Source organism: Echiichthys vipera (assembly GCF_963691815.1).
Source record: "Echiichthys vipera genome assembly, chromosome: 15".
NCBI lineage: Eukaryota > Metazoa > Chordata > Actinopteri > Perciformes > Trachinidae > Echiichthys > Echiichthys vipera.
This window is the reverse complement of record NC_139840.1, coordinates 14,873,752-14,887,834: the sequence shown is the minus strand read 5'-3', so window position 1 is coordinate 14,887,834 and position 14,083 is coordinate 14,873,752. Positions and strand designations below refer to the sequence as shown.

The 14,083-nt window shown below is 40.6% G+C and overlaps 1 protein-coding gene across 1 annotated transcript; it reads left to right on the top strand.

Moving 5' to 3' along the window:
• Positions 1-6,051: 6,051 nt before the first annotated feature.
• On the top strand, positions 6,052-12,848 carry kncn (kinocilin; the record flags this gene model as incomplete). Its single annotated transcript, XM_083928614.1, has 5 exons — positions 6,052-6,199; positions 10,471-10,539; positions 10,641-10,712; positions 12,266-12,359; positions 12,794-12,848. 5 exons carry the CDS (start codon positions 6,052-6,054, stop codon positions 12,846-12,848), a joined length of 438 nt encoding a protein of 145 aa, XP_083784740.1.
• Positions 12,849-14,083: the final 1,235 nt, after the last annotated feature.

The window sequence follows — 14,083 nt, the reverse complement described above, 5'->3', positions numbered from 1 at the left end:
CTTCTTACCCTAAATTTGTAGGATTTTAATGAATAGAATAACAGAGAATATATCAGGATACTATATAGACTGCTCTGATAAATCAGTGCAATCGTCAGAAAAATGGTTCAATCTAAAGCTAAAACTTATTCCTAGTCATACCTTTGTCTGTTTGTGTACGAGCCTTTTCTCTAGCTCAGTGTTTAGCCCTCCATAATAAGTGATAACATCCCTATTGTCACTCTTGTTTTTTCATTTCTAATCTTAGTGTATGAAAGATGTAGAATGTTTCGCGGTTACATTGCTTTTAATCAAATAAAACAGACTCATAATTTTCTACTGCAACTACTTTTAAATGCTATTGACTGTCATATACAAGTGAGTCGTCCTCGCAATCATGACTTTTTGAAGTTCACGTACATCCGCGCGGTGTACGCTGGCTCGTTGGTCTAGGGGCATGATTCTCGCTTAGGGTGCGAGAGGTCCCGGGTTAAAATCCCGGACGAGCCCACTTTTGTTCACCGCATTTTTCCCCCTTTGTGAGTTGCGTTTCAAATGTCATCAATTTGCCAGTACTATCCAGCTGCAGACCCGGAGCACAAGCCCCTCACTTGTCACAAGCCCCTTGCCTTTACTTTATTGAAAGTGACGCAATAGGTTTTTTTAATAGGTTTTAAACTTTTTTGAAAAAGTACAAAACATAGCAAGTTAAAGGAAATCTTTTTTTTTAACTTTATTGAAAAAATAAGTTTTTGTTTTTTGAAAAAGAACATACAATTCCCCTCAATCAGGTCTCAGTCCTTCCAGTTAGTGTATATTCATCAGTTATTGTATCTTACGGTTAATTTAGTCCTGAATATTGTGACATTACAAAAATAAAATTGAAAATCAAATATTACAATGTGGATGTTTTAGTGAAGATAAACATCTTCAAAGTTTTAATGGAAACAAAAATTAAATGAAACTTTAATAAACGAAAATTTAAAAGGCCTTTATAACACGGTGACGTGAAATTTCAAAATAAAAGTAGTGGGCTGTAGAAAAGGACGATATTTAGTCAGTCAACGAGCACAACAGTCCTGTGGCTGCCAATAAATATTAATAAAATTGAAAAATATAAAAAATTATATAAATGTATATTAATAATAAATGACTATATGTAATGTGAAAGGTCAGTTAATTTTAAAGAAATCACAAAATGGAAACTGTAAATGTTAAAGCAGACAAATTGTGAGATGGTGCCGAGTTTGACCAGCAGACACATGAGTATGGATTAACAAAGTTTAGTTTAATAGCCTTTTAATATTCATTTTATGATCCAATTTTAGAATTCAACAATCAATAATCATCTAGGCAACAATACATAAAAGTTATTTTGTCACTTTGTACTTCGATCTTAATGAGGCAAAGTTAACCAGTTTGTAATCATTCATTCATTCATCTTTGTAGGTTACGTTACTCGGACCACACCTGTTTGATCTCAACCTTCATTTTGATCTCAACTATAAAACCTGTAATGTTATAAGGCTGCATCTGACTGGCACAATCATTGGGCCAGGGGAGTCGTAGAGTGAGGAGGGGACCCTTATGACCCAGTGACGTGCAGTCAGGGGAGGCAGGTGAGGCTGTGCCTCCCCTGTCATCATGAGAGGAAAAAGAAACGAAATAATAAAACAACACGTATTAATATTTATCCTCTGGACTATGATTTTGGTGTAGTTCTTAATATTTCTCAATATCTTAATATTTTGACCGTTTTTATAGTAAAAATTGCAGAAAATTCTGTATTTTCTATTTAAATAAACGGAGTCTCTTCGGAGACGAGAGGTGAGGCATGGACAGCCGTGCCTCCCTCCAGATTGCGCAATCACTCACAAACTGGATTGAGCGCGTGCAAACGGCGCGTGCTTGTTCCCATTTCTGTGTATCTTTCCAATATGATGGTTGAGGACACTTTTATGTAATAAAAGCATACGTCTTCTTTTCCATGGTGTTCAGTAATGTATTTTACGTATGTGTGTAATATTTGCATCTTATTGATAAGACATAAATCCACAGGGAAAATGCTCGCCTTGAGGCAGGCACTACCATAGACATATAAAGAGTAGATGCCGCATCGAACGTTGGGCCGCGAGAAATGCGGCCGCCATCTTGGATCGGTCCTTCTCCCAGATCAGTTCTATGAATGACTCGTTGAGCCTATGAGTTGAGCAGCAGAAGGAACAAGATGCCAGAGCACTGTGCAGCGTATTCCTGCTCTAATCTAATATTACAATATTACAATTCATAATCAGTACGGTACAGTACAATTTTAAACAATTATACATAAATCCATGCATTTTTGAATGTTATAGTGAGTCCCTCAGGCTGTGGCTGGTAGATAAATATTTAGCTGCCAGAGGAGCTGCTGTCCCTTATTATATTATTATTATCTTGTCACAGTAGAGGCGTGGAGATTAGCCTCTGTGGGAATGTTAGTTAATTTACCCCCCGGCCAGATGTGTGTGTGCAAGCCTGTGTAGATATGAAAGGAGAAGCAGGGAGGAGAGGGGTTGTCGTACATCTGGTCTAGTGTAAATGGATTGCACATTTCAAGCAGTAGGTCAGCAGAGGATGTGCTGGGGTTTCATGAGAGGAAGACACTTCAGAGACAGTTCATCTCAGGTCACCTCAGATATTCTCAGTTTTGTTTTTTTAAATATTAAACATGACATTTAGATGAATTATGAGATAATTTTTCATGTCATGTCACTTTTTTTTTTAAAGTTTAGACTATCAAAGGAGAAGTGACAGAATCTGATCAACATCCTTTGCTGTTAAACTGTTTCATCAAACAGGAGCAACATGATGTGGGGTTTATTATAAAGAATGAATTAGAGATTTACAAGGCAAGCGTGAACATGTATTTCCACTCTGTGCCCGATATTCTCACCGCTGAACAAAATGTCCCATACATTTTTACTTGGTTTTCCACATCTCCACTTAAAGCAGGACGAACCAGAACTGATGGGTCCAGGCTTTTTTAGTTCAGTTGTACCACAGAAGTTGAAACAGTCTGAAAAGAAAAAATCATACATTTATTTAACTAAGGAAAAATCTTAAATGGTTTGTATAATTTAAAATGGATATTACTGAACTATGCCCCGTGTTTTTGTTTGCACATTAAATACAATTACTACATCATTAAAATATGTAATAAAGAAGACATCCACATAATTAGACCTTGCCTAAAAACAAAGGACACAGTCATTTTAGATACTATACAAAGTACTCCTCCAACATCACTGTCTTTTAGAATGAGAGCTACACTCTACACTTGGTAACTGTGCAAGAACAAAACAGTGTGAAAATGATCGATTTAACAAAATGTTATATATATTTGTATACCACACACACTCGCTCAAATGTGGACCCTCCCTCTCCTCTCCACTACCACGACTATTCGACTGGCAGAGCATGGATCATTTCTGAATATTTATTAACATATAGGGTTCGGCTCTTGTTTTTGTTTTTTAGTGCCTTAAATGGAAGTTTGTCTGTTTGACTTGTATTTAGATGTGTCCAAAATGTCATCTCTGTCTCTCTCTCTGACCTAATTGTATTGATACTCTTGATTTATATGTATTTTAATTTTCTCTGTGGGTGTGTGTGTGTGTGTGTGCATGCGTGTGTTTGTGTGTTTGTGTGTGTGTGTGTGTGTGAGAGAGAGAGAGAGAGAGAGAGTGAGTGAGAGAGAGATTTATGTATTCATGTATGAAATATAGCCTATTAATACTCTATAAATGATTTATATTGTTGTGTTTATATTTATAGTGTTTGCAAAACACCTATCATACATCACATATATCATATATCAGAATATTCTATTACTGCTAATCCCACTGTGAATATTAAAATACGCTGAACCGTGTCCTGTCCTTACACTGAGTGGAGCGGGCGACCGGGCCAAGATGGCGGCTCCACCGCTCGTCAGCGCCAATAGGCCCAACGTTCGATGAGGCGTCTACTCTTTATGTCTATGGGCACTACCTCTGCCTCAAGGAAGGCGGCGATATTGAGCAGCCTGATAGCCAGCAGGTCACGGTGAACTCAAACCCGTGTGCAAAAAGTAAACACAAAAAGTGTGCTGTGCGACGCTGTAGAGCTTAGCGACAAGCTGTCATTTCTCGCCCTGAAAATGGAGGATTTGATTTCTAAACTAAGACATTATACAATGCTGGATTTTCAGTCAGTAAAGGTAAGATATACGGCAATATACAGTGGCACTGGTGTTTTAAAATGGTTTTCAGCATCCTATTCTCTCCTATTCTCTCATCCTATTGGCATCCTACTTCCGGTGCCCTTGCTTGGACCATGATATAAATGTCACCAACCCAGGAGCCCAGGACAAGATGATATCAAAGGGCCCTCTAGGAGATAACTTAAAGGTCAATGCAAGTTCTCCCATCCGATTCCATTGTTTGGTTCGCCTATTTGAGCATATAGATAGAAGTTAGGACCTCCAGCCTTATCAACACATTGATATGTTTCCTTATCACCAAAGACCAATCCATCAAAGAATATCAAAAGGTCTGACCCCGACGTGATTTGAACACGCAACCTTCTGATCTGGAGTCAGACGCGCTACCGTTGCGCCACGAGGTCTGAAACATTTTGAAGATTTGGACGGTAGATAAACACTGATGTGGTATGTGGAAGTCATTACAGTTGCACAATACAGTATGCAGCCCATCCCTGTACGGGCCACTTTAATTCATGAATCTCGTACACAATATTTGTTTCTTGTCTTCAAAACATTGATTACCGCTCACAGTATAAACAGGCGTTCTTTTACTATATTGACTATTTCACAACACACAAGGCGTTGGTGGTATAGTGGTTAGCATAGCTGCCTTCCAAGCAGTTGACCCGGGTTCGATTCCCGGCCAACGCACAGTTTTTCTTTTTTCCGACTAACATCATTCATTCCAAACTACTGTATGATTAGAAAGGCACTAGGGGTCGCCAAAGCTACCCAGTGGTCGCAAGGCCTTCTTGATTTTAAAGGTGGTTGACAACTTTAAAAATATGCAGTCGCCCTTTATCTTAAAATTTCATTCATATCTGTGAAGCACACTAAATTTAATTTTTTTTTTCAAATGAGGTTCGTAACCACTGACTTAAAGATTCACAAAGTTATGGGTTGCCACACACACACACACACACACACACTCACAAACACACACACACACACACACACACACACACACACACACACACACACACACACAAACATACACATATCACCAGCAATGATTGATAATAAACTTGCTGAACAGGAAATGTGTCACTGTTTCTCCTCTCCCCGCTAACTTCATTTGTTATCCTATTCACCGGTGTTAATCCTGCTCACCCTCTTTTCCCTCTGTTGCCATGGATATGCTATTCCTATGGCAACTGCAGGCCTTTGTGGATGGCCTCGGGCCCCCGCCGTAGAGGACTGTCTGAACCTTTCATTACACATTCCCCTCAAGCTCACACACAAATCACACAAGTAGCACATAGCTCTAACTCTGTCGCCCTCTTTTACTCGCTCCATCCTCTCTTTGTGTCTGCTCTGCCTTTGTGCTCAGACCACTCTCGTTTTTAAGTCCTTGATGCACTGCACATGCTCAGACACACAGCTGTTTGTCATTTTCCTGTTCAAATTTCCTAAATTACACCCCAGGCTTTCACTGCGTGCCTGATACCTGATGCCAGGGCTGGTAGATGGCTGTGATCAGATTTGTAGCACTAGTATCGCTGTCGTAAGAGTCAGTGCCCCAAGCTTTCTAATTTTCGGTGGCAATGGAAACCAGAGCTCCATCTTTAAAGATGCATGAGACGTCTTGAGCTATGGAGAACAGAGATGGAGGCTCTGCCAGGGAAAGTGTTTCTGTGTCAGAGAGATTGAAAGAAGGGGAGGTAAGACGCTGTGACAGATGACAGTGGCAGTGAGGGCCCACAGCAGATTACAGTGTCAGGACTGCCCACTGTGTGCGTGAGTGTGTGTGAGTGAGTGTGAGGAGCAGGTGGGGGGCCTCCACCTGCTGAATGAACCCTGTCAGTGTTGGGGAGTACCATGGGCTACGGGTGGGCTCAGCTCTGCTCAGTATTGTGGCGGGCTGCATCATCATTGGGGTGTCCAGGGAGTGTGACGCTGATGCTGTAGGAGGGATCTTCCTGGGAGCAGGAGGCCTCGGTGAGTGTGTGTGAAACTTTTTAGGAACTTCCCCCTGGTGTGGGAAAAGTTTTTGGTAGTAATTAAGGTAATTGGTTGTCTCATTACAAGCCATGATGCTGGTATTGTTTTCACCTTGTAAGTCTGTGTGTGTTTGTGTCATCGTGTCAAAATATGGTCCTGGAGACAACTACTGTAGAGGGAACTAGTAGTGTTTATATTTCTGTAACTGCGAAAGTGTCACTGTGCATTTACATGCAGTTTCAAGAACCAGATTATATTCAGATTAAGGCAATACTCCGGTTTCTCTCTGGGTAAAAGTTTTTATACCCCGGTTAACAGACCTAGATAACTCCTTCAGTTATCGGAGTATTCATGCATGTAAACAGCTTACACAGAGTAACATCGGGTAACGCGTCTGCACATGCTCCGTGGGTTATAACTCCCCCTTCCACTCTTCGCAGTGGCGTTTGACCAAGAAATAGAATAATAGTGCGTTCCATTTACCTCGGAAGTCGGAGCTGGGAATGACGTCATACCCGAGTTATCAGAGTTTCAGTTACAAGAAAACACGGCTGAAACTACCAAGCTACAGTTAGCCGTTGTTAGCACGGCCTGCTTTGTAGTTTGCATATACACATAAAAAAAATGTAAATTACACTATGACAGCATTCCCATATAAATACATCTAACAATATGTATACTGCTGACTTATGGTGACAACAAATAGTAAAAAGTGTTAATAAAAGGATTATTACCATTATTACAGGAGCTTCTTTACTGTGTACAACCGGGCAGCCATCTTTAAATGACAACTAAGGGGTTGTGTGGATCGTCGGACTTTGCGAGTCGGAAATCCGACCTCTGGTTCTTCCAGTTGAAAGTCCTCAGAGCTCGGAAATCCCAACTTCCATGTACAACTGGAAGCACCATAAATCAGGAAGCAATGGCGCCAAAACAACATGAAAAATAAAAACAACAACACAAGCGTTACATTTATCTGAGGGAGAACTTTGCAAGTAACATCACTACCTTGAAGACCCATTTCTGTTGTGATACGGTCAAAAAGTTGTCCATTTTCTCCCTTCTTTCCAAGTTGTTGTGATGTAAGATGCTGTTATGAAACTTTACAGGTTTGTGGTGGAGTTCAAAGATGGGAGTGGGCCGGAAGTAGAGGAGTAGATAGTAGGGAAGAGGCCGTTGCCCCAACACTTAACGGCCCTGCCCCGATCTGGCGATGCAGCTGGTGTGATCCCAGTCACTCTTTGCTTTGAGCCTCTAAACACATACATTAATCTCTTTCTGTCACTTAATATTGATGGAAAAGTTAACAACTTAAAAAATACACTGGATTTTTACAAGAGAAGCTTTTAAACATGATTTTGACCTGATGTTTCATGAGGCCACCATCAAAAAAAAAAGTCACATTACTTCTGTTTGTAATCCCAGTGACGCCAGCTGTAAAACACAGTTAAATACAATGGGGTTTTACGTAATCTGTATCTGTGATCGGTGTGATTTTGTTGCTCCTCCAAAGTTGGTCAAGTTGAATTTCTCTTCCTGGAGTTTTATGCCACAGGGAGATAATTGAGCCAAAACATTAAGTTAGGTCACATTAGTATAACCAAGGAAAGAAACCAAAAGTAATTCATATTTTTTCATGCAGAGCCCATAAAACATAAAACATAAAATATTTCCTCATTTGGTGTAAGAATGCTTTAATGCGTATATTTTGTCACCCACATCAAATATGTGATATTAAGGTCACAAGAAAATTCATCAAAACAGATTTATATAATACTATTGTTATGTATACAGCAGTGGGATTTGAGGAAGTAAGACTTATGTTAAGAACACCTCCTGAGAGAATTGTCTGGCTTGAGGAGGACACGTGAGGAATGAGGTTACGAAAAAAACAAAAACCAATCTAATGTGAAAGATCTGTGGCCCGTGACATTTTCCCTCTGCTGTTCTTGAAAAACACACCATGTGATCATTTGATACAGCAGTGTAACCGGAACCAACTGACAGGCTGAGGAGTTGCACTGCCAAAGATAAAGGAGCGAGAAAGAGAAAGAGAAAGAGACAGAGAAAGAAACAGAGAAAGAGACAGAGACAGAGACAGAGAAAGAGAAAGAGACACAGGCATAGACAGAGATAGAGACAGAGAAAGAAACAGAGAAAGAGAGACAGAGAAAGAGAAAGAGACACAGGCATAGAAAGAGACACAGACACAGACAGAGAAAGAGACAGAGACAAAGAAAGAGACAGAGACAGAAACAGAGACAGAGATAAAGAAGGAGACAGAGACAGAAACAGAAACAGAGAAAGAGACACAGACATAGAAAGAGACAGAGACAGAAACAGAGACAGAGACAGAGACAGAAATAGAAACAGAGAAAGAGACACAGACATAGAAAGAGACAGAGACAGAGATAGAGAAGGAGACAGAGATAGAGAAAGAGACAGAGACAGAGACAGAGACAGAGATAGAGACAGAGACAGAGACAGAAACAGAGACAGAGACAGAGACAGAGATAGAGAAGGAGACAGAGATAGAGAAAGAGATAGAGAAGGAGACAGAGACAGAGACAGAGACAGAGATAGAGATAGAGACAGAGACAGAAACAGAGACAGAGACAGAGACAGAGACAGAGACAGAGACAGAGACAGAGAAAGAGACGGAGAAAGAGACAGAGATAGAGAAAGAGACAGAGAAAGAGAAAGAGAAAGAGACAGAGAAAGAGAGACAGAGAAAGAGAAAGAGACACAGGCATAGAAAGAGACACAGACACAGACAGAGAAAGAGACAGAGACAAAGAAAGAGACAGAGACAGAAACAGAGACAGAGATAAAGAAGGAGACAGAGACAGAAACAGAAACAGAGAAAGAGACACAGACATAGAAAGAGACAGAGACAGAAACAGAGACAGAGACAGAGACAGAAATAGAAACAGAGAAAGAGACACAGACATAGAAAGAGACAGAGACAAAAACAGAGACAGAGATAGAGAAGGAGACAGAGATAGAGAAAGAGATAGAGAAGGAGACAGAGATAGAGAAAGAGACAGAGACAGAGACAGAGACAGAGACAGAGATAGAGACAGAGACAGAGACAGAAACAGAGACAGAGACAGAGACAGAGATAGAGAAGGAGACAGAGATAGAGAAAGAGATAGAGAAGGAGACAGCGACAGAGACAGAGACAGAGATAGAGATAGAGACAGAGACAGAAACAGAGACAGAGACAGAGACAGAGACAGAGACAGAGACAGAGACAGAGAAAGAGACGGAGAAAGAGACAGAGACAGAGACAGAGACAGACAGAGACAGAGACAGAAACAGAGATAGAGATAGAGAAAGAGACAGAGACAGAGACAGAGAAAGAGATGGAGAAAGAGACAGAAAAAGAGAGAGAGACAGAGAAAGAGGGCCTGACTTTTGATCTGAGGGCGACAACATCAGCACACGTTGTTAATGGGAAATGCATTCTCACTGATGATTTGATCAGCTTTCAATAACTCACTTGTGTTTCTAATGTGAATGATAATTTGGCAAATTTCACGTGCAGCTTGATGGAGACACTCGCTCTGTTATCACGTGTGCAGCTAAGTAGCATCTAATTATGTGTTTTGGGACTCCTGCGCCTCCTCTGACACATAGGATGACTAATGAGTATGAACAAAATGTTCTCGGCAGATTCTTTTCACTCCTTCTGCAGTTTCATGACATTTTAAGCACATACATGCATCACAGCCACCCTCAGGACCTGCCAGGGTTTAATGCCAGCTCTTGTGGCTTATAAGGGAAATCAATAACTGTGTTGAATTGGAGCAGAGTGCCGCTGAGAGGCACACAAGCCCAGAGGTTCAGATATTACTTTATACTTCCAGTTGAACGGGAAGAAACATCACACACTCTATGTGATACACTAAAAATAATAAAAGAGTCTTATTGCGGGCCGTGATGTTTACAAGTTTGGGAACTTATAAAAAAGAAAAGAGGTTTTTTTTCACATATAGCACATGAGCAAATGAAATTAGCAAAGTGATTAACAGATACGTCTTTATAACGAGATTTATTGTCGATTTTGCACAATATTTTCCTCTACGCCTGGTTTTGTTTCACTCCACTTTATACAGGTCAAAGAATAAATATGATTGACTATCATTATCTTCAAAATATTCTCAATAACACTGCAGCTGATCTTTTCTTACTTCCTATCCATTCAACCAATAGTGATTAGGACACAATGGTCACTCATCAAATGCATTATGTTGTCTTCTTTTCAGGCCTGCTCATATCGATCTACCCCTTCATAAAAGCTTGGCTGAACATCAACCGTATTCTTCCGTCCTTTGGTAAGTATTTGATGTTTTCATTCATTATTCCAACATTCAATTTAAATTCCCTTAAAAGTGACATTATTGTATTTTTTTGACTCTGAAAATATCTTCCCCAGGAAATTTCAGAGTGCACCCCACACCTGCCAATCCCGCTCCTGATCAACTTGTAGAGACTCTAAGAAGAGAAGGTGAGTTATTGAATGTGTGAGTCTTAAAGGGATAGTTCTGATATTTGAAGGTGGGGTTGTATGAGGTACTTTAGTCTGTGTGTTACCCTCAGTAGATGGCAGTCGGGACACACTCTGTTTGGAGAAGTAGGGAGGAGGACAGGTATGAAAACTAAGTGTACTGCAAAAACTTTATTTTAGCCACCAAAAAACATCAATATAAGTTTAAGTGTAGTGAATATTTTCACTACTTTACCATGCCGCCAGCCAGGAAACTGAAGCAGTTCTATGTCCTTGTCAACAAAAACAGCTGCTTTTTTTGTGTAACCGTGTGACTTTGGTGTTTTCAAGGGTTAGGAGCTGTCAAAACGAACAAATGAACTACCCAATCGAGGCAGCGGGAGACCAGCAACAAGGAAAAACTAATATATGTTGTTCAGCTTACCTCTCGATAGTGAGCTGTCAAACTCATGTCTGTTATCTGCTGCTAATCTGACACCTGCCTGCACACTGGAGAGCAGCTCGTTAACAGCGGTGAGAGAGGTGTTGAGTCTACGTAGGTGGTTATTGCTGAGCATCATCCCTCTAATATCTCATGAAACACATTAAAACATCTTCATTTCACTTTGTTAGTTCATCAGAAACTCAAGGACAAAATATACTTTGTGTTAGCATAATACGGCAATGTGCTGTGATCACGAATCATAAGACACAGTTTGTAACCAAGTATGAAAATGGATGAGTAAAACTTGAAAGGAAGACCTACATGGTAACAAGAATAAAATAATATGCATATTCACACCAGTCCCCTTAAGTCAATGATATTTCCTATTCATGTAACATCTATGTGATTTGTATATTTGGCCCATGCTGTTCATCCAAATTTTCTTAATAGTATTTTATTCTATTATATAGCCATAAACTAACATATATATAATCCAGCACTCACTTTTCAATTCATTTCTAAAGATCTTCTTAAAACATGCAATAAACAGATTTACTGTTGATGGTCTCTATTATCATTATTCATTTATTTACAGAAGACATACCAATCAATGTGTATCAGTAAGACTTTATTTGTGTAACACAAAGTACTTCACACGATACAATCCCCTGATCGAGCCCAAATGTTCCACCAGTTAAATAGAAAAGAGTTAGTGATGGTTACAGTCAAAAAGCAAATTATTGCGGGATGCAATTAATCATGGCATTAATTCCCTCTGTTATAGCTGTTTAACTGCACACATGCCCTTAGATGAAATGGGTGTTTTCTTTTTTCTTTTGTGTTCAGAAGCTGCAGTTGCTTATACACGCAACAGCTTTTCATTTGAACCTAGTTGTAAGTGGTGAAGATGATAGATAATAATAATAATAAAAGACAATCCAAGTGTGTGTGTGTGTGTGTGTGTGTGTGTGTGTGTGTGTGTGTGTGTGTGTGTGTGTCTTTTCCATTGAGTTGTTCTCCCACCTGCCATCTTCCACTGCTGCTCTCAGACAGCCGCAGACTGGTGAAATGTTTTAGTGAATGTTGCAGTGTGTTGATGTGTGTCTGCTCTCCTGTGCTCTCTCCGCAGGGACTCAGAGTCAACTAAATCTGGAGCGTTCTAAAAGTCGAATGGGAACGTTTGTGGAGGGCGGTCCGATGGCTGAGACCAACCCAGATGAGGGGTACGAGGCCAATATTATATCCGTCGTGATTCGAATTTTGACACTCTGCTTCCTACCAATCTATCTCATCTGGGCCCGTATTCCCCAAAACATTTTCCCTTACCACTAGGACACTAGGAGGACTCCTTAGTATTTATAAGAATCACCTCTTAAAACCTCTTCACAAAGCTGATGTGAACAACTTTTGCTAAGGAATTGGGAGAAGAATAGAATAGAATATGAACTTTATTGATCCCTATAGGAGAAATTCACCTATACCTCAGCTCAAGTTACACACGCACACGCGCACACACACACACACACACACACACACACACACACACACACACATATACATATATACATATATAATTTTCTACAAATGTTTTGGTCCAGCTTCATTTGACAAACAGAAACAACCTTGCTTACATGAGTCTTGCTCTCGTGTTTTGCAGGACATCGTCAGACATGCCGGACATCGTTTCTAGACGGAAACAAGACCAGCCATGACGTCATCACAGGGCCTGACCAATAACCAATATTATTCGACCTCCTCGCTCAATCTTCCTCATATTTCTTTCAAATGTGGGACAAATGATGCTGACTTGCTGTAGAACTGTTGTATCAGCGAAGCTTTCTTTACGTTTTTTTGACATCGTCTCCTGATATTGTAATCATGTGCTCTAATAAACATATCCAAAGATTGTCCTGTGATCGTTAGAGGAGTATTTCCAAACTATGAGTGAAGCAAATTAAGCCCAGTAGTCCCACTTGTGTGCAGCTCATCTCATCATCTCAGCCGCCAATTAAGAAATGATTACGGTCGTTATGTGATGATGGGACTCGCGCAGTATGCAGCTCAAGTTCCCCTGCTCCCATTTGTCATGAGCGAAACAAATTGGAATATGTGTGTACAGGCACACACACAATCAGCTACATCCGTTGCATGCACACTGTGGACCGCACCCCCACAGAGAAACATAATATATTGATATTCAGGACAACACAGGCAGAATGGCTGCTGCATGGGAAGTGGCGTGGGGGAAGAACGCTGTGCTCTGACAAAAACTGAGGCGTACTGTGAGGCTGAATGATGTCGGCAACAACAGGAGCCTGACGGGTCTGCGGAGCGTTGATGACAACCAGCAGTTGTCAGGCCTCAAATCACAATCACTCTGCGTCTGAAGAACAATAACAACAGAGAGACACATAACAAATGCACATGATTAAAACTCGCCGTGATAAAAGCCTTAATGAAAACTAAAAAGTATCACCTGTGAACCATCTAGCCATTACCAGTAACTTATCCCAGCATGCACTTGACAAAAGGCACTTTTAAAGGGTCAGTTCATTAAGACACTTATCATTAAGAAAACCTCACATTTTCCCAATTATTCATTCATCTTCAACCGCTTGTCTCTGTCGGACAGGACGCCAGTCTATCGCAGGGGCACATAGAGACGAACAGAGACAGACAACCATTCTCACCTACAGGCAATTTTTTAGAGTCATCAATTAACCTTACACGTGCATGTCTTCGGACTGTGGGAGGAAACCGGAGTACCCGGAGAAAACCCACGCAGATCCGGGGAGAACATGCAAACTCCACACAGAAGGGCCCCAGTCGGGATTCGAACCAGGAACCCTCTTGTCGTGGGGCGACAGTGCTGACCACCACACAATTTTATCTACAGTGCCAAATCATGACAGTAGTTATCTCAGGACACTTTACAGAGTAGGTATAG